The 26231-nt window shown below is 40.2% G+C and overlaps 1 protein-coding gene across 1 annotated transcript; it reads left to right on the top strand.

Moving 5' to 3' along the window:
- Positions 1-1502: 1502 nt before the first annotated feature.
- chrm4a (cholinergic receptor, muscarinic 4a) lies at positions 1503-25740 on the top strand. Its single transcript, XM_089008944.1, has 7 exons — positions 1503-1893; positions 18492-19090; positions 20347-20501; positions 20574-20778; positions 20988-21071; positions 23073-23342; positions 23679-25740. Exons 1-7 carry the CDS (start codon positions 1839-1841, stop codon positions 23922-23924), a joined length of 1614 nt encoding a protein of 537 aa, XP_088865070.1. The 5' UTR covers positions 1503-1838; the 3' UTR covers positions 23925-25740.
- The last annotated feature ends 491 nt before the right edge of the window (positions 25741-26231 follow it).

The raw sequence follows: 26231 nt of genomic DNA, 5'->3' as shown, positions 1-26231 counted from the left end.
GACCAAAAAAAAAAAAAATGACATTGTCGCAGTCCTTCCATGACGTCAATGCATTTTGCTGTGCTTGTTTGGTCTAAAAACGTCATGTTGCAGCAAAAAGAGCCAGAAGAGGGCGACCAAGCTCCATATAAGGAATTTGTCAGCCTGTGGAAAGGGGCTGATTAATTCCTCACAGGAGCTCGGTCGCCATTTTCTACCTCTTTTTTGGTGATCCATTTCCCTTCAATGTTGCCTCAAAATGGCACGGAATAAATTATTTAATCGATTGCAAACATGTATGCTTTCCTCTTCAGAACTATTTGAATCATATTCATAACTGGATGTGTAACAAGAAAGCATATTCTCCGAATCTGAAGCCATTGTTTTGATTATCCAGCAATGCAAGACAGCTTGGCGTGATGTCACGAACTGGGGGCGGGACTTTCTGAAAATGCCCAATTCGCAGCTCAATTTTTTTGCATATTTTGGACACTGTAAGTCATTTTTATGGGTGTTTTGCATTTGAATAAAAATATCATACTGCATGTTTTGGGTATTTTAGATGCTATAAAACGTTTTTCTAATGTCAGTCAGGAAACAAAAAAGTGACGTCGGTTGTCCTTTAATGAGTCACTCTCAAAATGGGGTTCAACGCGGGCGCCCTTCTCGTCGTATGAAAGTCACTGCCTAAAAGTACGGTTTAGCTTTTTAAGCGCAATAACTACGGAACAACTCTGGCCCCTGGGCATTTAATTTGGCGCCCACCACGTTATTTGGCGCAAATCAAGCATGTTAAGTTCCATGATGCTAATGTCTGAACCAAAATTTCAAATTGTGGTATGTAAATCACAATAACAGTCATTATTCTTGACTTCAGATTGGAAAACTAGTTATCCGTTAATTTGTTTTGCTTTCTGTATGTAATAGATGGAGGAGATGAAACATTCTAATGGTTTCCCCAAATTCATAATGACCCTCAAGAGGAAACCATGACTACAACATTGCCCACGGCAAAAAATGTTTGACACCCCTGCTCTAACAGAACCATTATTTTAGTCGATTTCAGCTTCGAAGGGACAGTATTAGTGTTTAAACTGTCCATCCATCCATCAATCCATTCATACATACATCCGCTGACACTTATTTGGGGTCGGGTCCTAGCGGGAGCAGCTTCCCCCGAGGTGTTCCCAGGCCAGCTGGGTGACTTCTGCCAGTGGGGCATGCCCGGAACACCTCACCACGGAGCCGTCAAATAGGCATCCTGATCAGATGCCCGATGTTGTTCATAACGATGTTCAAACTGTGCTTCGTGTTATTGTGATTGATAATATCACCTATAATCGTCAGAGATAAAGCCAGTCTCATTTTTAAATGAACAGTTTGGCGTTTTTAAAAAAGTTATTCGTGGTGTAAAAAGTATGACAACCAAACCCAGGTTGCATGTGACGTCACACACGCACGCACGCACACACACACACACCACACACACACCCCTTTCCCCACCGCCGCGTTCCGCTCCTGCTCGCCACTCTGCGAGAGACACACACCCCCACCCCACACCTGCACACATGCTTCGCGTCAGGATAAAAAAATAGTTCGGCGCACTCGGTTATTCCATCGATTGGTCTCGTAGTGGTCACGCACACGAAGAAGAATCATGATCGACTTGATTGACTCAACTGTCTATAAAGACTTATACAGAAGCACGTAATTAAGGTGGTGTCGAAACAACCGGGCTGGCTCCTTAATTCGGCTCGGAGAAAGAACCGGTCGACAAAAGGGGTGGTTAGAAAAAGAAAACAAGCTTAGTTGGAAGAAATAGGAAGAACGGTGGAACTAAAACCTGCTGGACATGCGACATGAGTAACAATAGTGATGGAGTTGACGGGCTTCTGCCCCTCTGGAACTTCAATGGTGAGTCTGAAACATTTCCTATTTTGCCATTTAACTTTTCGTCGTGGTACAATTATGATAAACGGTCAAAATGCTGTTGTTTTGCGGGTGACATTTCCTCATTGGCGCAGTAGGCGCACTTAGGAAATAGAATCAAATATGAGACGAAAAAAAAATAGTCAAATGGTCTGTCTTTTGCATGAGAAAACCATTCGTGTAACTCGTCGAGGTTTTATCTATCTATATATCTATCTATATATATATATATCTATCTATATATATATATATATATCTATCTATATATCTATGTATATGTGTGTGTGTGTGTGTATATATGTGTATGTATGTATATATATGTATGTGTGTCAATATATATATATATATATATATATATATATCGTAATAGTTATATTTTAATGAGGAAATGTATATATATAAAATGCATATATATGTATATAGATAGATAGATAGATAGATAGATAGGTAATATATATGTGTGTGTGTGTGTATATGTATATGCACTAATGAGGAAATAGAGATAGACAGATGTTGAAGGAATAACGTCCATTGTAATTATTGCGGGAAAACATATTGACAAAGTATCCAGTTGAAGAAATGTGATATGTATAATTGTTTACTTATGAACATCCCAAATCTTGATGATGACACTGAGATGCAGTTTGGTGCTGATATTCATGGTGTGTAACTCTGCTGATGCTCAGCGGAGTTGTGGTCTTTGTGTGCTCTTTGGTCAAGTGGATGTTTAGGAGGAATTAAGGGTTCTTAACTGGTGTGTCGTTCAAGATTCTTTGATTATTTTAAATTACTGAAGTGGTCTAAAAATATATGTATCCGTACATACATATATATGTATATATGTAAAAATGTATCTCTTCCAGTGACGTACATTATCACATATATGGCAATAAAATGCTCTCTCACTCAGTGACAGGAAGGAAGAATAGTTTGCATTGTAGCCAGCATTACAAGTATGCAATACTCCGTGATTCTCCCGCGATCCGAGGGGAAGAGCAACTGAGCTCTTTCGAATCGCGAAAATCTGGACGTAAATGACTCCACCCTCATTTCAATGTCGGTTTTTGGTCCCTAGATTCCACAAATGGCAGCAAAGCAATATTTTTAGACAAGGTAAAGACAGTCCAATTTTAATATTTGGATATTAACACACACACACACACACACACACACACACACACACACACACACACACACACACACACACACACACACACACACACACATCTCAAGGTCGTCATTGATATTGCTGTTGAAAAAACGTCGTCTACTTTTTCTCCATCCATCGATCCATCCACCCAAACCCACCCCAAATCCATCCATCCATCCACCCAAACCCACCCCACCCACTCAAACCCATCCACCCATTCCTATAAATCCATCCATTAATCTGTCCATCCATCCAACCATCTACCAATCCACCCATCCATCCACCCAAACCCACCCCAAATCCATTCATCCATCCATCCATCCATCCACCCCTATAAATCCATCCTACCATTCATCCATCCACCCAGACCCACCCCATCCATCCACCCAAAACCACCCCAACCATCCAACCCCATCCACCCACTCACCCAAACCCACCCCAAATCCATCGATCCACCTATCTACCAAAACCCACCCCACCCACCCAACCCCATCCATCCCTATAAATCCATCCATCCATCCAAACCCACCCCAAATCCATTCATCCTTCGATCCATCCATCATTCATTCATCCATCCATCCATCCATCCACCCCTATAAATCCATCCTACCATTCATCCATCCACCCAGACCCACCCCATCCATCCACCCAAAACCACCCCAACCATCCAACCCCATCCACCCACTCACCCACACCCACCCCAAATCCATCGATCCACCTATCTACCAAAACCCACCCCACCCACCCAACCCCATCCATCCCTATAAATCCATGCATCCACCCACCCATCCACCGAAACCCACTCCAAATCCATACATCTTTTCATCCATCATCCATCCATTCACCCAACTCACCCATCCACACACCCACACATCCATCCATCAATCCACCCACCCATCCAACCATCCACCCACCCACCCAAACCCCCCCATCCACCAAACCCAATCCATCCATCCCTATAAATCCATCCATCTATTCATCCAACCATCCACCAATCCACCCATCCACCCGCCAAAACCCACCCCAAATCCATCCATCCATTCATCTATCCATCCATTCATCCACCCCTATAAATCCATCCATCAATATATCCAACCATCCACCAATCCACCCATCCACCCGCCAAAACCCACCCCAAATCCATCCATCCATCCATCCATCCATCCATCCATCCATCCATCCATCCATCCATTCATCTATCCATCCATCCATCCACCCCTATAAATCCATCCATCAATATATCCATCCACCCAAACCCACACCATCCATACATCAATCCACCCATCCATCCACCCAAACCCACCCCAAATCCATCCATCCTTTCATCCATCCATTCACCCAACCCACCCATCCACACACCCACACATCCATCCATCAATCCACCCACCCATCCAACCATCCATCCACCCACCCAAACCCCCCATCCACCAAACCCAATCCATCCATCCCTATAAATCCATCCATCTATTCATCCAGCCATCCACCAATCCACCCATCCACCCGCCAAAACCCACCCCAAATCCATCCATCCATCCATCCATTCATCTATCCATCCATCCATCCACCCCTATAAATCCATCCATCAATATATCCATCCACCCAAACCCACACCATCCATACATCAATCCATCCATCCATCCACCCAAACCCACCCCAAATCCATCCATCCTTTCATCCATCCATCAATCCATGCAGACCACCCATCCATCCATCCATCCATCCATCCATCCATCCATCCATCCATCCATCCTCCCATCTATTTTCTGTCACTCATCCATGGTTAGGTCCCGGTCAGTGCAGCTTTAGCAAGGAAACCCAGACTTCCCTCTCCCCAGCCACTTCTTTCAAACCTTCCACTAGCATCAGAAAGGTTCCCCAGGCCAACCGGGACAATTCATTTCTCCAGCGTGTCCTGGGTTGTCCCTGGGGCCTCTTGCCAGTAGGACATGCCTAGAACACCTCACGACGGAGGCGTCCCAGGGGGGAATCCTAATCAGATGCCCGAGCCACCTCATCTAGCTCCTCTCAGCATTAGGTAGAAGCGTCTGGACTCTGAGCCCCCTCCAGAATGGTTTGAGCCTCACACCTTATCTGTAAGGGAGAATCGTGGCACCCTGCGGGGGGAACTAATTTCGTCCGCTTGTATCCGGGATCACGATCGTCTCTGGCACAGTGATGCGGAAGAAACATGGCCGGTTCAACTAATAACCCTGAAATTACAAACTCTCCAAGCTCATTTATGTCAGCAGTATGGGAGCATTTCAGCTCCCCGGTTGAGAACCAAGATGAAAAACCGCAGAGTCAACAAGACCTACGTGCTTCAAAAAAATGCTGAATGTGTTAACGAATGCACTTTCAAAGACACCATCCTGAAATTAATTTAACTAAGGAATGGAAGAAATATTCTTATGTTTAAAATTGCTATTTTTGCTTTGGTTGACTGATTAGGACTTTTGACTCACAGTGTAGAGGCGTTGATTTTTAATCGGGCACTCTGGCCTTCCTGAGTGGAGTTTGCATGTTCTCCCCATGCCATTGTGGTATTTTGTTCCCCAAGGGCTCCATTTTGTGTGCCACATTCCAAAAACATGTGCTGCACTCTAAATCAAGGGTGTCAAACTCTTTTTTTTGCCGCATGCCACAATGCCACATTGTAATTAGGTTTCCTCTCGGGGGCCGGTATGAATTTGGGAACCCATGAGAATGTTTAATCCCCGATACACATTACATATATCAGAATCAGAATCATCTTTATTGCCAAGTATGTAGAACACACAAGGAATTTGTTTCCGGTAGATAGAGCGCACAAGTTAATAAATACATAGTTTTCACATTTGAAGTAAAAAATAATGACTTGTGGATTTCTGCTGCTTGTCATTCCCCCTAAATGTACTTTGTACGCCTTGATCCACAGCAGAACTCGCACACTTGGGATTAATTGTCTTCCTTCTAAGACAATCAGCGCATTTCTTGCACCTGAGGCTTTATTTTTGTAAGAATTGCACAATCTGCCAAAATACCAAACGTTAGTCTAGCCTGCCCCTGCTTAGTTTAACACCCTCACTCATGCCGGACAAAAACAATAGTTTTAATTCTGGAGCAAAATGATCTAATTTCAATGTAATGGTCCAACAGTCTTTTATTTACGAGCAGTATCTTAAACGGGATAATTGTTAAAGGCCTGACAATTAAACCCCATTGAGATATTTTTCCCCTGTTGATAATGCCTCGATCACCCCTTGATTAAGTAGCTACTACTTTGTTTTCTTTTTCCTCCTCCACCAACGCAACGTATGCCTTCCCCACTCAGCTCCATCCGGCTATGTGTTCCTAATTTTAGCCCATTTACATCCTTGTTCCTAGTAATCCTCAATCCAGTTGTGAAATTAATCAGGATGTCTTGTCTGCTCTTGTTCATCTCCCAAACATTTTGGGCAATAGTTGGCCTTGGTCTTTCTCTTTTGTTGTTGCTGTCTTTGTCGTTGGAAAAGATAGAGATGTACCCGTTGAGTGGCTGCTAATCAGTTTGAGGTTTGCTCCACCGAATGGCCAAATCATATGCGATAGGCTGCAACGCACCTGGTACCTTACAAAGTCCTGAAAATGGATGCATGGCAATGATATCGTCATTTCATAGTCCATCTATAGTTCTCATTCTGTGTTTCTCACCATTTTTAGAAAATCAATTGTGCGTAAATTCCAAGTGAATGTGGTGTGTATTCATTCTGATTCCAATTCAGTGAGTTGCAGCTGTCATTTTAACGGAATACACCGTCTTCCATTTTAGTTGTCAATTGAACACATTGAAATACAGTAAAGTCTCGTTATATCGATATCGGATATATCGATAGTCCCGGTTATATCGATACTATTTCTATGCACGCACGGAGAAAATTACATGCAAACAGTGTCGGATATATCGATAGTCCCGGTTATATCGATATTTTTTCGGACTCCCTTGAATATCGATATAACGAGACTTTACTGTATTCAACACGCTACGTATTTTGAAATAATTTCCCCACATAATAAATAGCACATCACGTTTCACTTCACAGATGTTGGAAATTGCATTAGAGATGTTGACAATGGCATCCCTTTGAAATAGGCATTTTGGATTGTAAAATTAAACAAAAGTTCTTGTGTGCGAAGGGTGACAGGTAAGGTGGAAAGCGCACAAGCGAATTGGAGGGTTATCGATTGCCGGCGGCATCAGAGGGTAATCGATTATGTGCAAGGAAGGAAACAAAGCAACACAAATTGCAAGCCTAATTGGAGTAGAAGGGAAACAGCGGCTCACTGAGTTTTGACGCGTGTCACTCACAAGGAATGTAGGGTAAATTAGTGATTGGCAAGTGAAGCTTCATGAAGCACTTGTGATAGTTTTTGACTCTTATAGAAGGCACTCTTTCTTGGCTTAAAGATGCAATGGATTTTTAAGACATTTCCTTTGCAAAAACATTCATATTTAAACCAAGAGCACCATCTGGAGGAGTCCAAAAAATATCCCAAGTGATTCACGAAGCTTCGTTTTCCCATCACTAGGGGAAATGCGATATTAGCACCCTTTTTGCCGAGTACCCGGAATATATCTTGGATATACGCGAGACCAGAAGCTCCGGTCCTTGCTCTAAATGTCAAGTACGGGCATCTGAGGCCGTTTGCAGAGAGCAAGCAAAGATGTGGAAGATATGCCAGGGAACACGAGTATGGGAAAAGGCACTGGAGGAACTCAAGGAAATTACTTTGACTGTGGAGGGGAACGTACCGGAGCGCTGTTTACTGGGGTTGTGAGGCTAAGAAGAAAGTCGAGGCGCTGCAGAAGATTAAAATGTCAGAGGGTGTAACGTTCACTTAAGCCATCAACAAAGTAAATTGGCAAAGGGAACAAATACATAGCAAATGCGCCAACAAAAGAGTCACCACGGCATATGAGGCATGCTGCAAATTAATGATGAATATTTGAAAAATGAGCTTATATTGTTTATAAATATACATGAAAATCGAGAAATACGAAGATAACAACAAAGGCAGCATTTGTATTTTTTTCATCTGGATCATGTGTGGAAATACAGCGCTGCCTTGAGATGCGAGTTTAATTGCTTCCGTGACCACGCTGCCAACTCAAAACACTCTGAAATAGTCTTTCCCCGTTGTAATAAATGACGCGACTCTTTCCCGTGAGCAATCCTCCCTCAAAAAACATTGTCAGGTGTTTTTAATCAGAACAAACATCAATGTATTGAATCTAAATAAATGTCTTTATCGCAGTCAAAGACACCAAACATGTTGGCGATGTGTTTTGTAATAGTTGTGAATCTATAATACGAATCTGCTGTTTCAAATGCACCGCAAATTGTTGTCAAAATAAAAACGGAAATGCCTGTTGGCCATCTCACAGCATAAGACGACAAACAGTTAGCTAAATATTCTATAAACAAGTAAGAAAACTTCCCAAAGAACTTTTTGACTTTGTTCCTTCATTTTGTGTTGTAAAATTAAAATAATCATATTGCATATGAACGATAATAACCTCGACAGAGCTACACAGATGCTATCAAGTAGCATGTCTATCTCCTTTGAGCTTTTCCCTTGAGGGGTCACCACAGCAAATCAGTGTCCTCCATCTTCAGAGGTTGACGTTTCTAATTTAAAGGACGACCGACGTCACTTTTTTGGTTTTTAACTGACATCAGAAAAACGTTTTATAGCATCTAAAATACCTAAAACACGCAGTATGATATTTTTATTCAAATGCAAAACACCAATAAAAATGACTTAAAGTGTCCAAAATCTGCAAAAAATTGAGCTGCGAATTGGGCATTTTCAGAAAGTCCCGCCCCCAGTTCGTGACGTCACGCCAAGACGTCTTCACTTTGCTAGTGAATCAAAACAATGGCTTCAGATTCAGAGAATATGCTTTCTTGTTTTTTCCTGTTTGGACTCTGTGGACGGGTCCAAAGTATCCCTCGTGTCTAAGGACCTATGCGCAGATATATATTTACATTCCTTACCATTTCAATGGTTTCAGTATTTTTTTAGTCCAATTTCACAAGACCACTCGGTACCTGGATGAGGTGGGGTGACCTTGTGAACCGGAGCGTGGGGGAGATGTAGATTTTCGTTTGCCGGGTCGAGAACTACATCCCTCCAAGCTGGAATGCGAATCGTGGGAATGTGAACGGGAGCGTCTCCTTTTACCCCCATCTGGTTTTGCTCCAGTGGAGCTGTCCTGGATTGAGCACAGACGAGTTAGTTCGCCTTAAAGGACAACCGACGTCACTTTTTTTTTTAACTGACACCAGAAAAATGTTTTATAGCATCTAAAATACCCAAAACACGCAGTATGATATTTTTAGTCAAATGCAAAACACCAATAAAAATGACTTAAAGTGTCCAAAATCTGCAAAAAATTGAGCTGCGAATTGGGCATTTTCAGAAAGTCCCGCCCCCAGTTCGTGACGTCACGCCAGGACGTCTTCACTTTGCTAGTGAATCAAAACAATGGCTTCAGATTCAGAGAATATGCTTTCTTGTTACACATCCAGTTATGAATATGATTCAAAAAGTTCTGAAGAGGAAAGCATACATGTTTGCAATCGATTAAAGAATTATATGTGCCATTTTGAGGCAACATTGGGGGAAAATCTCTCACCCCCCAAAAAAGAGGCACAAAATGGCGACCTCCAGTGGCCACCTCCGCTTCCACAGGCTGATAAATTTCTTATATGGAGCTTGGATGCCCTCTTCTGGCGGACTGCTACAATGTGTCCTTTTTTTTGGTGAGGGGCGGTCCTTTCGTGACGTCACGTACGGACTCGTCACCAACTCAAAAACAAGACTTCCTGAATATTCAGAGCGAGTCTTAAAACGTAAAATATAGCTATATGCTGTGGAATCTTATTAAAATACGCTCAGTAGAAGTCATTTGAAGCCATTTTACAAATTATGGACACAAATTGTGCGGAGACGTCGGTTGTCCTTTAATGCTAGCATTAAGCTAGCCTGTTTCATGCTGCGATGACCTCATTTCTGAGGCGACCATGCACCGTTCTCCCATCTCACATGTGGTTTGCTAATCTTCACGGGTGGGAACGTGTTCACTGCAGATGTCGAAAACGCTATTGAAGAACTCGATGACCGCACGAAAGTGTGAAGTTTGAGGCAGAAATTCCGCTTACGCCGCTCATGTTTTATGCATTGCAATACCCCGTCGTTAATTTAATTAATAACCACTGACTCGTCTTTCCGCATGCGGAGGATAACGGTCATCGTCTGTAAGCTTTAATTGCTACTGCGCTACACAATGTTTGCCTGAACCATGGCAAAAGTACTCATGGTCTCTAACTGAAGTATAAAACAAAGAAGAGTACACAAGTAGAAGCACCGAGTCAACTGCTACACACGCACACACTCATACAAATGGGAGCGTCACTTGTTGCCCTGCGAATATCTAGCATTAGCTGTGTTAGCTAGCAAGCGACCGCAATAAGGACAATCTTCAAAATGGAGGATGAAGTTTCTCAATTTCACCAATTTCCTTTGAGTTTGAGAGATTACCAAATCTTCAAAGCTGTCCTTTTTCAGTCATTTTAACGCTTGTGGGCGGGCGGGAACTCGGGAGACCCGATTATATTTGTGTGCTAGCACTTCAAAAGTACAGAAATGGGCGTAATTGGTGTCACGAGATGTACAAGTCCATATACGACGGGACACCGAATGTGACTTTAAAGGGTCGTTTGCTGTCCTTTTCAACAGGAAATATATTTTTTTTAAATTGAGGAAATTGGAGGTAGGCTAGCGCACGGTCGTATTTACCACTGTTGTGAATACTTTTTGTTTTTATTTCCAAATGTAATTTCCGTTTTAATTCTGTAGCTGAAGAGAAAATAAGTCCAAGTAACATTTGTGATAGTATGAGAGAGAAACCCAATGGTGGACAAGAACCAGAACATCAAATAATATTAAACCATGCCGCACGCTAGCCACTCGGGGCAGCGCTGGCGTCACACTGTGAAATATGGATTGGCGATGCTCTGATGTGCTCTGCTGGAGTGGGGCCAAGCCCTCCGTGTCTTCTTCTTCTTGAGAAGAAAGAAGCCCGTAGGCTAAAACCGGACTCTCCTTGATGACAGCTCTGTTTACGAAAAGTCCATACGTGACAAATTCTGATTCAGATTCTTCTTCAAAGTAAGAATTGCATCAACCTAAAATAAATAAAATAAATAAATTGAATAATTACAACAAAATAAATTAATGGCTGAATAAATACATAAATTAAAATTCATAAATGTGTAAAACAATAAATATAAAAAAACATAAATAAATACATGAATAAATCAAAAAATAAACAAATGAATGAATAAATGAATAAATTAAAACGCACAAATAAATAAATAAAAATGGCCAACTGGATTAATAAATAAACAAATAAATATAGAAATACACAAATATTTGAATAAATGTATAAATAACTGACTAAATAAATGAATAAATAAATAACAGAAATGTGAAACCAAGATGCCCAGAGTTAAAACAAAATATGTATTATGATTAATCTATCAAAATGTGGCGTACCCATCCCCCTCGTATTTATTTTGTCGGCATGGTCTCGCCTTGGATCTTCTTGTGGAGAGAAAATGATGTGTTTCGGTATCGATAATGATTTTTGGGGGCTGAGGAAAAAAAATTGAAGCCTTCCTGTGGTTCATAATAATAATAATACATTACATTTTAAGCGCATTTCAAAGCTCTCAAGGACACTTTACAGTCACAGACGAGCATCGGTACTATAATAAATAAAATACAATTATAAATGGAAACAAGAGAGAGAGCTACACAGAAAATGCAATTTTCAATAGGTGGGTTTTGAGATGGTTTAGGAGCCGCGCAGTCTTTTTATAAATTCAAATCCGTTGCGGAATGGAGATGCTAATTACAATTTCTGATTGGAGATTAGAATAATATGATTGACAGTGTGCTCTGTTATTAATTTGAATGCGATTTGTGTTTTGTATTTTGCTACCTTCCCCCAGCAAAAAATGTAAATATGCCTCAAATGCAGTGAATTTCAAAATAAAACCGTAAAGCTGTAAGAATCATACCACAGTTAAATTATTGGAGTTTTCAATCCAATTCAATCCATTTGAAGCTATTGTTGAGGTTTATTAAACATTTAGTAACCATTTTTCATTTATTTTGATGTGAATTCGTTGAATCATTCCACTGCTCAAAACTCACTTATAGTCTTTGGCATTCGACTTAGCATGATTCAGACTTGAGCTAAGTTTTACTTCTTGGTGCTTTCTACTGTCTTTGTGACTGCTTTACTTCCCGTATATGAGAGTTGTCCATGTTAAGGGCATTGTTTCAGTCTAAGCTGTTGTTAAAGCGCTATATCGATCAATATGTATTATATTGCTCAACGACAATTTTTTATTAGCGACGGCTTAAGGATTTTTTTTCTCTTGAAGGAAGAATTCCAGCAATTATTTATTAACATTTTTATTTTTTAGTATCCAAGGCAAACTGTTTCATCTTCCTTTACACTTTTCAACTGAGCTTCATCTCTTTCAGGATTATTCACGAAAGCCAGTTCGTTCTGAATAACCCGACTGCGCTTGATTATGGAAAATAAATTAATGAATGAATTGAATTCAATATTTAATTTCCGTTTATTTTGTTTTTTTTTTCTGTAAATCTGACGCTACAAAAGCAAACACAGTTGGAGTGAGCCTTAAAGTTGTCCTCTGTGGCTCCTCAGACAATGCGCAAAACAAAAAGCATTCAGAGTTATTTTGTCTCATTTTCGTCACGCAGAGTCACAGGCACTCCCTTGTGGCATTTAGCTCCAATATAACTCCAGAAATGTCTTCCACCAGCATTCTCTGTTAAACTAAGTCATCATCGGATTGATCATTGCCCAGATCCTTACTTCAAATGAAAAAAAAAAAAAAGAAAAAGCATGCTCCTGGACTTCTGAAACCTTTTGGCTCCCGGCAACCGTGATGACGAAGATATTTTTCAATTGGCCAAAAATTGGCTCCATACTCGTAATGACAAACTCAGCATAACCGCAAGAAGGCTGTTACACATGTATTTATTTATGTATTTAAGTATTTATTTATTTATTTATTTACTTTTTTATGTATTTATTTATGTAGTTATTTATTTATTTATTTATGTATTTGTTTATTTATCCGTTCATGTATTTATTTATTTATCTATTTGTACTTATTTTTTTATTTATTTTTTTTGTATTTATATATTAATGCATCTTTATTGATTTATCTGCCTGTATTTGTTTGTTTATTTATCTCTTTATTTATTTATTTATTTATTTATTTATTTATTTATTTATTTATCTATTTATGTATTTATTTATTTATTTATTTCGTTTATGTACTTATGTATTTATGTTTATTCATTTGTTTACTATTATTATTATTATTATTATTATTATTATTATTTTTTTTTTTTTATTTATTTATTTTTTTTATTCTGTTGAAAATTGCCTACGAATATAGAACCTTGCGTTTTTAGGCTAGCCAGGGAAAGCCTCGGAATGACCTTTCCACATCACGTAACATAAACTGCACAACAATTAAATGCATTGGCAAGCGTGTTTGCATCTGACGTCATCTTCCAAAGTCTCTGCCATTTGATCTATCTAACCTACCGAAGTCAGATAAGCTACCTTAAATTCACAATTTAACTCATGGATAGCTTGTCCAACATCTTCATCTCGGTTATCCATTTAATTGAGAAGACCTTCAGGTGACAGGCGATACCAAGACTGGTTTGTTATTTATTGTTCATAGCTAACTAACAAACTCCAGTAAGGTTGTGCGCAAAGTGGCTAATTCGCAAACATATGACAGGACTGAGTAAGATGATATGATTAAACATATGACTGTAATGACTGCACTTTTTGCAGTCATAAAAATTTGCATACACATTTACAGACATTTTCCTGTCTCACATGCCGACTGACGAATAAATCTTAGCTTCATGCTTGGGCTCCTCATTTACTGTATGCCCCAGTCTTGGTTGTTCAGTTAAGCTAATCTGCAACAGCAGCAGGCAGCGGGCAGCTTTTTTCACTGGTCCAATGATGCATGGCAGAGTGACAAGCAGGACATAATCTTTCTCGGGAGATGTTGAAGGCCCAACTGGATGGAGGGTGAATGGATAAACATTCAACAGCAAATATAGCAGCATTTTCTCTTTTCAATTCAAACGTTGTGGCTGTAGGGAATTTACGATAGGCAAGTCAACAACAACACGTGTGTCGCCATTTGAGCCCCCCCTGCACGAATCTCCATAAAATTATATACTAATTACATCATCTCATACATAAACCTCAGCTATTGTGCAAACCCGCGCAACAGCAATGCGCCACAGGATCCCCAAGAACGACTGAACGAAACTAAGTCTCTGGAAATTCTGCTGAACATGTGGATTTCAGAAAGCGCCGGTCAATGAATGGGAAAACAAAGCTTCACGAAGCTTCGTGAAGCTTTTTGAAACTTTGTGAAGCTTTGTGAAGCTTCGTGAAGATATGGTCTCGCAGCGTTGCGCGTATATCCGAGATATATTCCGGGCACTCGTCAAACAGGATCATAATCTCGCATTTACCCTATGATGGGAAAACGAAGCTTTGTGAAGCACTTGTGATATTTTTTTACTCCTCCAGATGGTGCTCTTTGTTTAAATATGAAGGTTAGGGCAAATGGAAATGTCTTAAAAATCCATCTTGAAACCCAGAGTTCCATCTAGAGGAGTCCAAAATTATCCATAAGTATAAGGTTTTCATGAAGCTTCACTTGCCCATCACCACCATTCATAGCAAAAAGATTCTTCAATATTTTGCTGATGGCTAATTTCATGAACTGAACTGCCTCATCCGCTGACTAAGCCCGGAGTATTAGACTGTTTGAAAATGTTTTTGTTCCTTTTGATTCCGCGTAGTGCACGATAATGCAGAAATTAAACCATGGTCACAAAAAAGGCTTTGACATCTCACAAATGACCTTTTCTCAATGACAAATGTGGAAAAAATGGCTCCTGAGGCTATTTTGCGACGCGACCCCAGGATGATGTTTATGGCGCACAGCAATTACGGCGCCGTGTTTGTCCAACGAATCAGAATCCGGTTGCAATGTGGCTGCACGCGCACTGAAATATGAAAAATGAACACCGAAAGAAAAGTCACTGAAGCCCGTTATTAAAAAAAAGCAGGCGACATGTATGATTCAAACAGATCCTGTTTCTGACATACGCGTTTCATCACAGCCCCCGTGTCTCAGCGTGTTATGTGTGTGCGGGCGTGCTGTCAACCAGCGTGCACTTTGCAGGCTGTAAAAATAATTCTGATTGGGAAGTATGACTTCTTTCGCTGACCTTCTCTTCAACCATCATTTAAGAGCTGTTCTTTTGTGCATTTCATTATTCATTATTCATCATTGGTGAATTGATGGTAGCTTGGATGAAGCAAAGGGAAGTTATCAGTAACCTCTCCAGTATCTTCATCTGTTTGCAAGTATCATTTATGGCTGAATTGTAACCAACTACAGTATCCTCTATATTCAAATTATTTTCTAAATTGGGTGTGGATGCTTTTGGGATTATGAAAGAAAGGAAGTGGCAACCATTTACACTGCAGAGAGAGAGAGAGAGAGAGAGAGAGAGAGAGAGAGAGAGAGAGAGAGAGAGAGAGAGAGAGAGAGAGAGAGAGAGAGAGAGAGAGAGAGAGAGAGAGAGAGAGAGAGAGAGAGAGAGAGAGAGAGAGAGAGATGCCCCAAGAGAGCAACGCAAGAGAGTCTGTACTCTGTCATTATTGTGATGCAAACAACAAACAAACGCGGGAGGCAAAAAAAACAAACCCCACTACAGAGCGACTTGTGTTGCAACTCAATGTTGAACGTTGCCGAGCGGTAATTGGAAGCATTCAGTAAATCGCGGTCTGCATCATTTGCATACAGAAGTTGGACAGTCGATTTGACTTTTTGAGAGTTGCAGATGTTTTCGTGTGAATGTGAATATGTGGGTGGGTGCGTGCGTGTGTGCGTGTGTGTTCCCGGCGATAATGTAAGATAATGTATGCGTGACTTTCATTCTTCTCGCGGAGGTGGGGGAATCGCAAACAAAAGCTTTCATACTATAATGCAATTTTAGGTGTCTATGAGACTCTTTTGCCGCTGTAATCTGTGAGTCGTCATGGCTTTTGTCAAATGCATGAAATGCATATGCCCACACAAAATAAAAATAATAATAAAAGAACATTTATTACGGTTATTATTTCCGCAAACGTTACTCGGTGGAAGCCTCACTGAAAACGACAGACAATCGTAAAATAGTACATAATGCCTGTACGCACGAACGAAATATTCTCCCATATATTAACAAATGTGAAAAAAAATGAGTCGATGCTTACAAGAGTTCGTCCGCAAGCCTCCTCTGTCAACACGCATTACCCTCCATTTTTGTTCACCACACTTTTAAAGCATTCACTGAATGTTATCACGAAAAAACAGCCCCCATTGTTAAATTGCTTGTAATATCTTGACTGAGCATGTTCCAGACACACCAAAAATAAATAAATGTAAAAAATTGCGTCGTCTATTACTCCTTGCTTTACTTCAAAGCACCAAGCGAGTACATCTCTGGTTCAGTGGGCCTTTTAATATCAGCCGTGCGCTCGTTTATTTGAGCTTTCCATGGAGATGTTGCTTTTAGCTGGATGAAGAAAAACATCGGCCATTGCACAAATTGATGCCGGAAAAAACCTTATTGAGTCTCCACCGGGTTTCACGTTTTGGCGACCCATTGCACATATTAGCAGCCTCTCTTAAAAGTTGTTTACTGTTTTGAAATTGTCCTATTGTTCATTGTTATCTATCTATCTATCTATCTATCTATCTATCTATCTATCTATCTATCTATCTATCTATCTATCTATCTATCTATCTATCTATCTATCTATCTATCTATCTATCTATCTATCTATCTATCTATCTATCTATCTATCTATCTATCTATCTATCTATCTATCTATCTATCTATCTATCTATCTATCTATCTATCTATCTATCTATCTATCTATCTATCTATCTATCTATCTATCTATCTATCTATCTATCTATCTATCTATCTATCTATCTATCTATCTATCTATCTATCTATCTATCTATCTATCTATCTATCTATCTATCTATCTATCTATCTATCTATCTATCTATCTATCTATCTCTTTCAGCTGCTCTGCCCCCAAACTCTGGAACTCACTTCCTCCCAACATTCGTAACATCAATTCTCTTCCCACCTTCAAATCCCATCTCAAAACCCACCTATTTAAAATTGAATTTTCTGTGTAGCTCTCTCTCTTGTTTCTATTTATTATCATATTTTATTTATTGTATTCTATTTGTAATTGTATTTTATTTATTATAGTATCTATGCTTGTCTGTCACTGTAAAGTGTCCTTGAGAGCTTTGAAAGGCGCTTAAAATAAAATGATTATTATTATCATTATTATTATTATTATTATTATCAGCATATGTCGATCGTTGGCTTTTATTGACACAGGAGAAAAAAACTTCTTGTGTTAAGGCATTCCTTTCTCCCTTTTCATCCATGCTTAATGTTATAGACCAAATCAGCCACTGAATCGTAATATATATTTGTGCAGTTTCTTCACTGTTAAATTGTAAAAAAAGCCTTTTTTTTGGTATCATAAAAGGATGGAAATGTTGATTAAAAACATCATTTTTATAAATTCGATGGAAAATAGTTGATGGTTTAATTCAGGGGTGTCAGTCATTTTTTGCCGCGGGCCACATTGTAGTTATGGTTTCCTCTCGAGGGCCGTTATGAATTTGGGGAACCCATTAGAATGTTTAAATCCCTTCAAATATTACATATAGAGCACACAGCAAATTAATGAATAACTCGTTTTCAAATCTGAAGTCAAGAATAATGACTTTTATTGTGGTTGACATCCAAAAATATGAAATTTTGGCTCAGATTTTAGCAATCATCATGGAATTTAAAAGTTTGATTTTTCTTTCGCGGGCCGGAAAAAAATGATGTGGCGGGCCGCATTTGGCCCACGGGCCTTGACTTTGACACCTGTGGTTTAATTGATCATTCAAACAATATTGAGTAAGTAGCTCTAAAATTAATAAAAAATGTATCACGGTTCCGATGTATCACTTCTCAGTAGTTCTTTGACAGCAATTACTATTTTTCTACTCACTGGGGTTTTGGAGCCACCTTTTGGCATTTTATGGTCCTACAAACAAAAGAGAACAAATGGCTGAGTACAGAGCGATTTCACAAGGGAAAAAAAAAAGATGATTTTCTTGGAAAAACATGTTCCGATTTTTTTATTCAATTGATATGATTGCCATCTTCTCTTGCTGTTCGCCTGCAGGATCTTCATTCCACAATTCCAGCGACCCGTTCGCCAACACAACGTGCAATGCATCTACAAATGATTCCACCTGGTGCTCGCTGGCGGACGACGGCTCGGGAGCTGCAAGTTCGTACAAGGCTGTCGAGATGTTTTTCATCGCCTTGGTCACCGGCTCGCTGAGTCTGGTGACCGTCACGGGGAACATTTTAGTCATGCTGTCCATCAAAGTCAACCGCCACTTGCAAACTGTCAACAATTATTTCTTATTCTCGTTGGCGTGCGCCGACTTGATCATTGGTGTGTTCAGCATGAATTTATACACGGTTTACATCATCGTTGGATACTGGCCGCTCGGACCGGTGGTCTGCGACTTATGGCTCGCTTTAGATTACGTGGTGTCCAACGCATCCGTGATGAACTTGTTGATCATCAGTTTTGATCGCTACTTCTGCGTGACCAAGCCGCTCACGTACCCGGCGAGAAGGACCACAAAGATGGCGGGCTTGATGATTGCAGCTGCCTGGATCTTATCCTTCATTCTTTGGGCCCCTGCCATCTTGTTCTGGCAATTCATCGTTGGGCAGAGGACAGTACCACCTGGAGAGTGTTACATTCAGGTACACTCCAAAACCGTTTCCGGCGTGTGAGGTCCATGAAATCACCTCCCCCAAAAAATCTGTACAACACAAATCCAAATGAGCATGATTCCAAAATGGAAAAGATGGAGTTCTTGGGGAGTTCTTGGTTTGTATACCTCTAGTGATGGGAAAGCGAAGCTTTATGAAGCACTTGTGATAGTTTTTATCTCCTCCAGATGGTGGTCCTGGTTTAAATATTAAGGAAGGTTGGTGAAAAGAAAATGTCTTAAAAATCCACTGCATCTTTAAACCAAAAGCGCCATCTAGAGGAGTGAAAAACTATCACAAGTGCTTCATGAAGCTTCACTTGCCCATCACTACAAATGTCCAATCCACACGCATGTACAGATCAAGGTTGGAGTCCTCATTAGTCCTAAAAACATGTTTCTGTACATTCTTGGAATAAAATTGCTTCCTAGCTAGCTATCTATTTGCTATCTATTAGCTATCTTAAGCTGCTGCGAGCTGACTATTTATTATTTGTCTATTAGCTAGCCAGCTAGCTTTCTATCTATTTGAGTTATTCCGGGTTGAGTGAACGCTGGCGCATGTGGCTGCCGCTGCTCACCCACAGAAAAACTGATCCTGTGACTGTAAAGTGACCTTGAGAGTTTTGATAGGCGCTTAGAAATAAAATTGATTATTATGATGATGATGATAATGATGATGATAATTATTATTATTATTATTATTATTATTATTATTGTTGTTATAAAAAGGTAAGGCAAAGGAAAATATTCTCAAAATATCAAAACGTATGACTGATATAACAGCATATAAATGTATTTGTTCTAAAATAAATCACGTCATTGTTTTTCCCCACTTTGTGAAGTAAGGTCATGGAGATGTAAAATGATGTTAGCCATGCTAGTTAGCTAGCTGCCATAGATAAAGATTCTGTAGTACATTTTTTCATCAATTGTAGACATGCTAACTCTCATAGCTAGTTGCAACCATTCAGGGTTTTGAAATATTCCAAGCGTAATAGCGAGCGCTCTCATCAACATCTTACTGAACTTTGTATAAGTGACCAAAAATGGGAGAGGGGTGTTGAAGTGCATCTTAAAAATTACAGCCACCAACAAGATATCAGAGGAACGACGGAATCCTATGGGGTCAATATAGTATCTAGCTAGCGATCAGAGGTGGAACGTCGCTAGCTAAGAACAGAGTGTGAAGTTTAACACTCACTGTCCATGGCACAGATCAAAACCAGTTGTTGTGTCTTTTCACAGTTCCTGTCGAATCCTGCGGTGACGTTTGGCACGGCGATAGCGGCATTCTATCTCCCGGTCATCATTATGACTGTGCTGTACATTCACATTTCACTGGCATCCAGGAGCAGGGTCTCCAAACATAAACCCGACAAGAAGGAAAAGAAATGCTCCAAGTAAAACGGACATTTGATGAAAAATATACAAATATCGATCCGCGATTCTTCATCCAACGTCATCTTTTCCAGACCAGCCAGCATGACCAAGAGCCACCTGTTAAAACAGAACAACAACAATGAAACCAGTCCTCAGACCAGTACCCACATGACTCCCAAACTCAGTTTAGCCTCGACCACCACCGTTGACGAGGCGATGAAGAACGGCAGGGTGGCTGCAGCCAAACCAGATGGAGCGCAATCAGCGGCCCAAAGCAGTCCGGCGCTCACGACACAGGTTTATCTGTCTTGTCAATCGAGCTACATTCGCTTACAAACATTTGACATTTATATTTTATTAGACATTTTCATATGACGATACATGTTTTATTGCTAACCGTTAGTTCAAACAGCGGAGCGTGTGACTCAACACGCATCTTCGTGGGCCTGGGCAGTCGTTATCCGTCCGTCTCGCTCACTGGCTATCTGTCCGTCTCTCACATTTAGGAGGAAAAAGAGAGCTCCAATGATTCGTCCACGGCTTTTATACCCACGACAGAAACAAAGGCCATTCATGATGTCATACCCGAGGTAAGCATTTTTTGCTTTTCTCTATTATTTGTCTGATAACATCCTTACTTTCATACTCTGCAATTGGATTTGAAATATAAATGTCACCACTGCGAGACCAATGTAGGTAAATCCAATCGAATCCAATAAAGAACGGTGTGTAATTGAATTTTTTTGAATCTGTTGTTGCAAGCACGAGTCTCATGTGCGCATGGGTGGAATTATCTTTCTTTTCTGCAAGAAGAAAAATAGACTCTCAGGGGTCTGTGAATAACATTGGCAGGTAAACTGCATGCTCCCCCCTTGCGGATGATGTCGTCGGATGTGGGTGCGACATGGGCAATTGGAGACCAACGTTCCACCCCTGATTATGGGTCTTTGTGTGACCCCCACCCCACCGCAAAAGTGATGTAAAGCCTATTAAAAATAGTTTTGAAAAAAATAATTGTTTTCCATAGTGATGCAGAGGGAGTCATGCAGATGGTGTCCGATCAGTCCGTAGAGTACCAAAATGTCTGCTTGCACCTCGACCAAATTCGCGTTATTGGCTGCGCCCTGATTTAGTGAATCGGGGCACTTTTTGTGAATCCAACATCTCGTTTACAATTGAAGTTAAATTTGAAGACGCACTGGAGGCATGGCAGAAATGCCAGGTTATGGCGTGCAAAATCCACAATCATGGCAAAAAAACCATTGCCTGTTACATGAAAACGACGACAAACCCATTTTTTATGCCAAATATAGATGACTTTCTGTTCCAAAATGAGTCAGGTTCAATGCAACTCCTTGGGCTCGTAAGGCATAAAGCAGCCCCAAACACTGTAGACAAGACTTGTGCCATGTTTGTATGTATGTATGTATGTATGTATGTATGCATGCATGTATGTATGTATGTATGTATGTATGTATGTATGTATGTATGTATGTATGTATGTATGTATGTATGTATGTATGAATGTATGCATGCATGATTGCATGCATGCATGCATGCATGTATGTATGCATGTATGTATGTATGTATGTATGTATGTATGTATGTATGTATGTATGTATGCATGTATGCATGTATGCATGTATGCATGTATGCATGTATGTATGTATGTATGTATGTATGTATGCATGTATGTATGCATGTATGTATGCTTGCATGCATGATTGCATGCATGCATGTATGTATGTATGTATGTATGTATGTATGTATGTATGTATGTATGCATGCATGATTGCATGCATGTATGTATGTATGCATGTATGTATGTATGCATGCATGCATGTATGTATGTATGTATGTATGTATGTATGTATGTATGTATGTATGTATGCATGCATGATTGCATGTATGTATGTATGCATGCATGATTGCATGCATGTATGTATGTATGTATGCATGCATGTATGTATGCATGTATGTATGTATGTATGTATGTATGTATGTATGTATGTATGCATGCATGCATGTATGTATGTATGTATGTATGTATGTATGTATGTATGTATGTATGTATGTATGTATGCATGATTGCATGCATGTATGTATGTATGTATGTATGTATGTATGTATGTATGTATGCATGTATGTATGTATGCATGCATGCATGCATGTATGTATGTATGTATGTATGTATGTATGTATGTATGTATGTATGCATGCATGCATGTATGCATGCATGCATGCATGCATGCATGCATGCATGTATGCATGCATGCATGCATGCATGCATGCATGTATGTATGTATGTATGTATGTATGTATGTATGTATGTATGTATGTATGTATGTATGTATGTATGTATGTATGTATGTATGTATGTATGTATGTATGTATGTATGCATGCATGTATGCATGCATGTATGTATGTATGCATGTATGTATGTATGTATGTATGTATGTATGTATGTATGTATGTATGCATGCATGATTGCATGCATGTATGTATGTATGTATGTATGTATGTATGTATGTATGTATGTATGTATGTATGTATGTATGTATCTATGTATATGTATTTTTCTCCTCGGCAGGTTCCGACTAATTCCAACCCGGTTCCAGCAAGTCTGACGAATCCTTCCATATCCAAAATCAATGCCACCTCGAGGTGGTCCAAGATAAAGATCGTCACTAAGCAAGCGGGGGACGAATGCATCACGGCAATCGAAATTGTTCCGCCCGTGGAAGGGGCCGAGAGGCATTCCATCCCAATCAGTCGCCCCAGGACGGTCGCCAGGAAGTTTGCCAGCATCGCTCGGAGCCAAGTGAAGCGAAAACGACAAATGGCCGCCAGGGAAAAGAAAGTATGACCTTTTTTGAGTGCAGGGGTGGGGGGGGGGGTGGCTTAAATGACAGCATCCTGGACGGTTGAAGGGTGCAAGACACATTTTTTTTCCCAACTCTGGAGCTTATTAAAAGTATTTTTAACATTCAATGTGATACTCTGTAAAAGAAGAAAAAAAACAGCTTTTGAATGTGTCCACCGAAATGAACCGCAAAACTTTCTCGAGTCTTCTCCTTACTTTCCTGAAGCTTATTAAATGAAAACAACAGCGCTCGCCAGGGGAGTTGAAATGATTGAAAGCCTTCCTTACTCGCCGCTCACATTTTCTCATCATTATTTCGGCTCTCCCCGTTAGGTGACCAAGACGATCTTTGCCATCTTGCTGGCTTTCATCATTACCTGGACGCCGTATAATGTGATGGTGTTGATTTCAACCTTCTGCCAGTCGTGCGTTCCCGACACCGTATGGGCCATCGGTTACTGGCTGTGCTACGTCAACTCCACCATCAACCCGGCTTGCTACGCCCTTTGCAACGCCACCTTCAAAAAGACTTTTAAGAACTTGCTCTTGTGCCAATACAAGAACATTGGCACGAGATGAGTGGGTAGGATTGAGGCTACCGGGGGGTCGGGGGGGGGGGGGGGGGGTATTTCAAAGATGAGCCGCTGAAGACATTTGCAGCGGAGAAGCACGGATAATTTATGTTGCAAATAAAGGAAAACGGTGCCTGCAAGTCACCACCCCGCCCCTCAAATGGACAACATCTTCGGCAGCAGGAAAATGATCAATTCAACTGATAAACTGATGGATACAATGGATGACAATCCTAATCAATAGGGTGTAAAATGCTGAGAGGAAAGACATAGTGATGGGAAAACGAAGCTTCGTGAAGCGTGTGACATTTTTTTGACTCCGCCTCTTGGTTTAAATAATAAAATAATAGAGAAAAGCAATAATAAGTTGGTGCAAAGGAAATGTCTTAAAAATTCACAGCATCTTTAAATCTAAAGTGGCACAGAGAGGAGTCAAAAACTCTAACAAGTGTTTCATGAAGCTTCACTTGCCCATCACTTGTAAATGAGGCGCTTGGAGACAGACAGAGTTTGCCTCAAAAAACAAATGAACGAGATCGGTTTGTGTACAGTGGACAGTTCGGATCAACGACGACAAGATAATCACATGAACTGACCAAAGATGTTACGAAGGTTCCCACAATATGTTTATTTATTTATTTCTTTATTTCATTTGATGGAGCCACCAGATTCTCGTTTGCCAATAACGGTCGATGCAGCCATTTTAACTCATACAATGACAAGCAAGTCCAAATGGAATGTTTAAAAATGAATCCAGCTCTGAGTAGCTCGCTCCAACGCAATGTGGATCTTTGAGCTTGTTGGCAGCTAACAGGAAGGGTTTCCATATACAGTGAGACCTCAACTTTCGAACTTAATTGGTTCCCAGACAGAGTGTGTAAGGCGAAAAGTGTGTATCTAAAAAAAAATATTCTCATAGGAAACCATTAAAATGGGAATAATCCGTTCCCGGGTTTCCATAAAATATACTTTTCAACTAAATAAGCCTTAAAACTACACACAACATACCTTATTCTATGTATAATAAAGGTGCTATTGTATTGTAATGAAAGAAATACACTGCATTGTATCATAAAGTCACTTTATTTACATTTGTGGTGGTCATTTATGGCTTGATGGAATGGCGTTGGAGGTCGAAGGTCAAAGGGAATTGCTGTTTGGAAAGAGAGGCACATTACACGAAGACTGTAATTAAAGAAAAACTGCTGTAAAATAAAGTTTTATTTACCTTTTTGATGGTCGTTGATGGCTTATGGAAGGAGAGTCACCTTCCATAAGGACTGTTGGTAACTTAACCTCTGGTGCTGTTCGTGTGCTTCCGCCGAAGATCACTCCGCCAGCCGTGGTGGGTGTGTATTATGAAAATAGTGCTTATTATAAGGTTTAATTTTCAGAAATTTGACGTTTGTAAGACGAAAAGTTTGTAAGTTAAGGTGTTTGTAAGTTGAGGTCTCACTGTATGGTCAAAGGAAGCCACTCTGCTTCTTCAACTCCGTGAACAAACACACGAAACAGCTTTGGATATAAATAACAAGATTGAACAGAAAAGCACAATTGTAAAGGTTCATATGCAAAGAAACTCTGAAACATCAACAAAAACCTTAAATTTGTGGTGTCCCAGCAAAATGAAACGTCATCTGGTAATATGATTTTTCAATCTCCCATGTTTTGAGGGTGCCTTTTTCCAGGAATAAAAATCTTCAGATTGATTGGCACAAGTCACCATGATACGTCTGTGTAAGCTCTCAGTCGTACAGGAATGGTCCATCGATGAAAAGGTTTCTTCAGCTGTCATCTGTACTTCTTTGAAGGTGTCGGACGTTTCGCTTCTTATCCAAGAAGCTTCGTCAGTAAACTAAAGTCTTACTGGTAGTTTCGGCCTATATATATATATCGCTACTGTCCACACGTGGCTGAGATCAGGCACCAATCATAGCAGAGTCCGGCACCGCCACGTCTGAACAGTAGGGATATATATATATAGGGCCGAAACTACCAGTAAGACTTTAGTTTGCTGACGAAGCTTCTTGGATAAGAAGCGAAACGTCCGACACCTTCAAAGAAGTACAGATGACAGCTGAAGAAATCTTTTCATGGAAGTCACCATGATGTTAGCAGACATGTTGGTGTTTGGCCTGCGCTTAGTATTCCAAAATGCTTTTTTTTTGTGGACAGTCATGCATATTTTTTATTTGCCGTTGAAAAGACAATCGTGCTTTGAAATCATGTGGGCAGATGTGGAACCTCTCTGCATATAATGTAAATGAATCATTCCTGCAACGACAACATTACGGCTGCTCAGTCTTGAGAATTT

This window comes from Hippocampus bargibanti, linkage group LG01 (genome assembly GCF_051943395.1).
Source record: "Hippocampus bargibanti isolate YZ-2025 linkage group LG01, ASM5194339v1, whole genome shotgun sequence".
Classification (NCBI taxonomy): domain Eukaryota; kingdom Metazoa; phylum Chordata; class Actinopteri; order Syngnathiformes; family Syngnathidae; genus Hippocampus; species Hippocampus bargibanti.
This window is presented reverse-complemented; position numbering and strand designations above follow the sequence as displayed.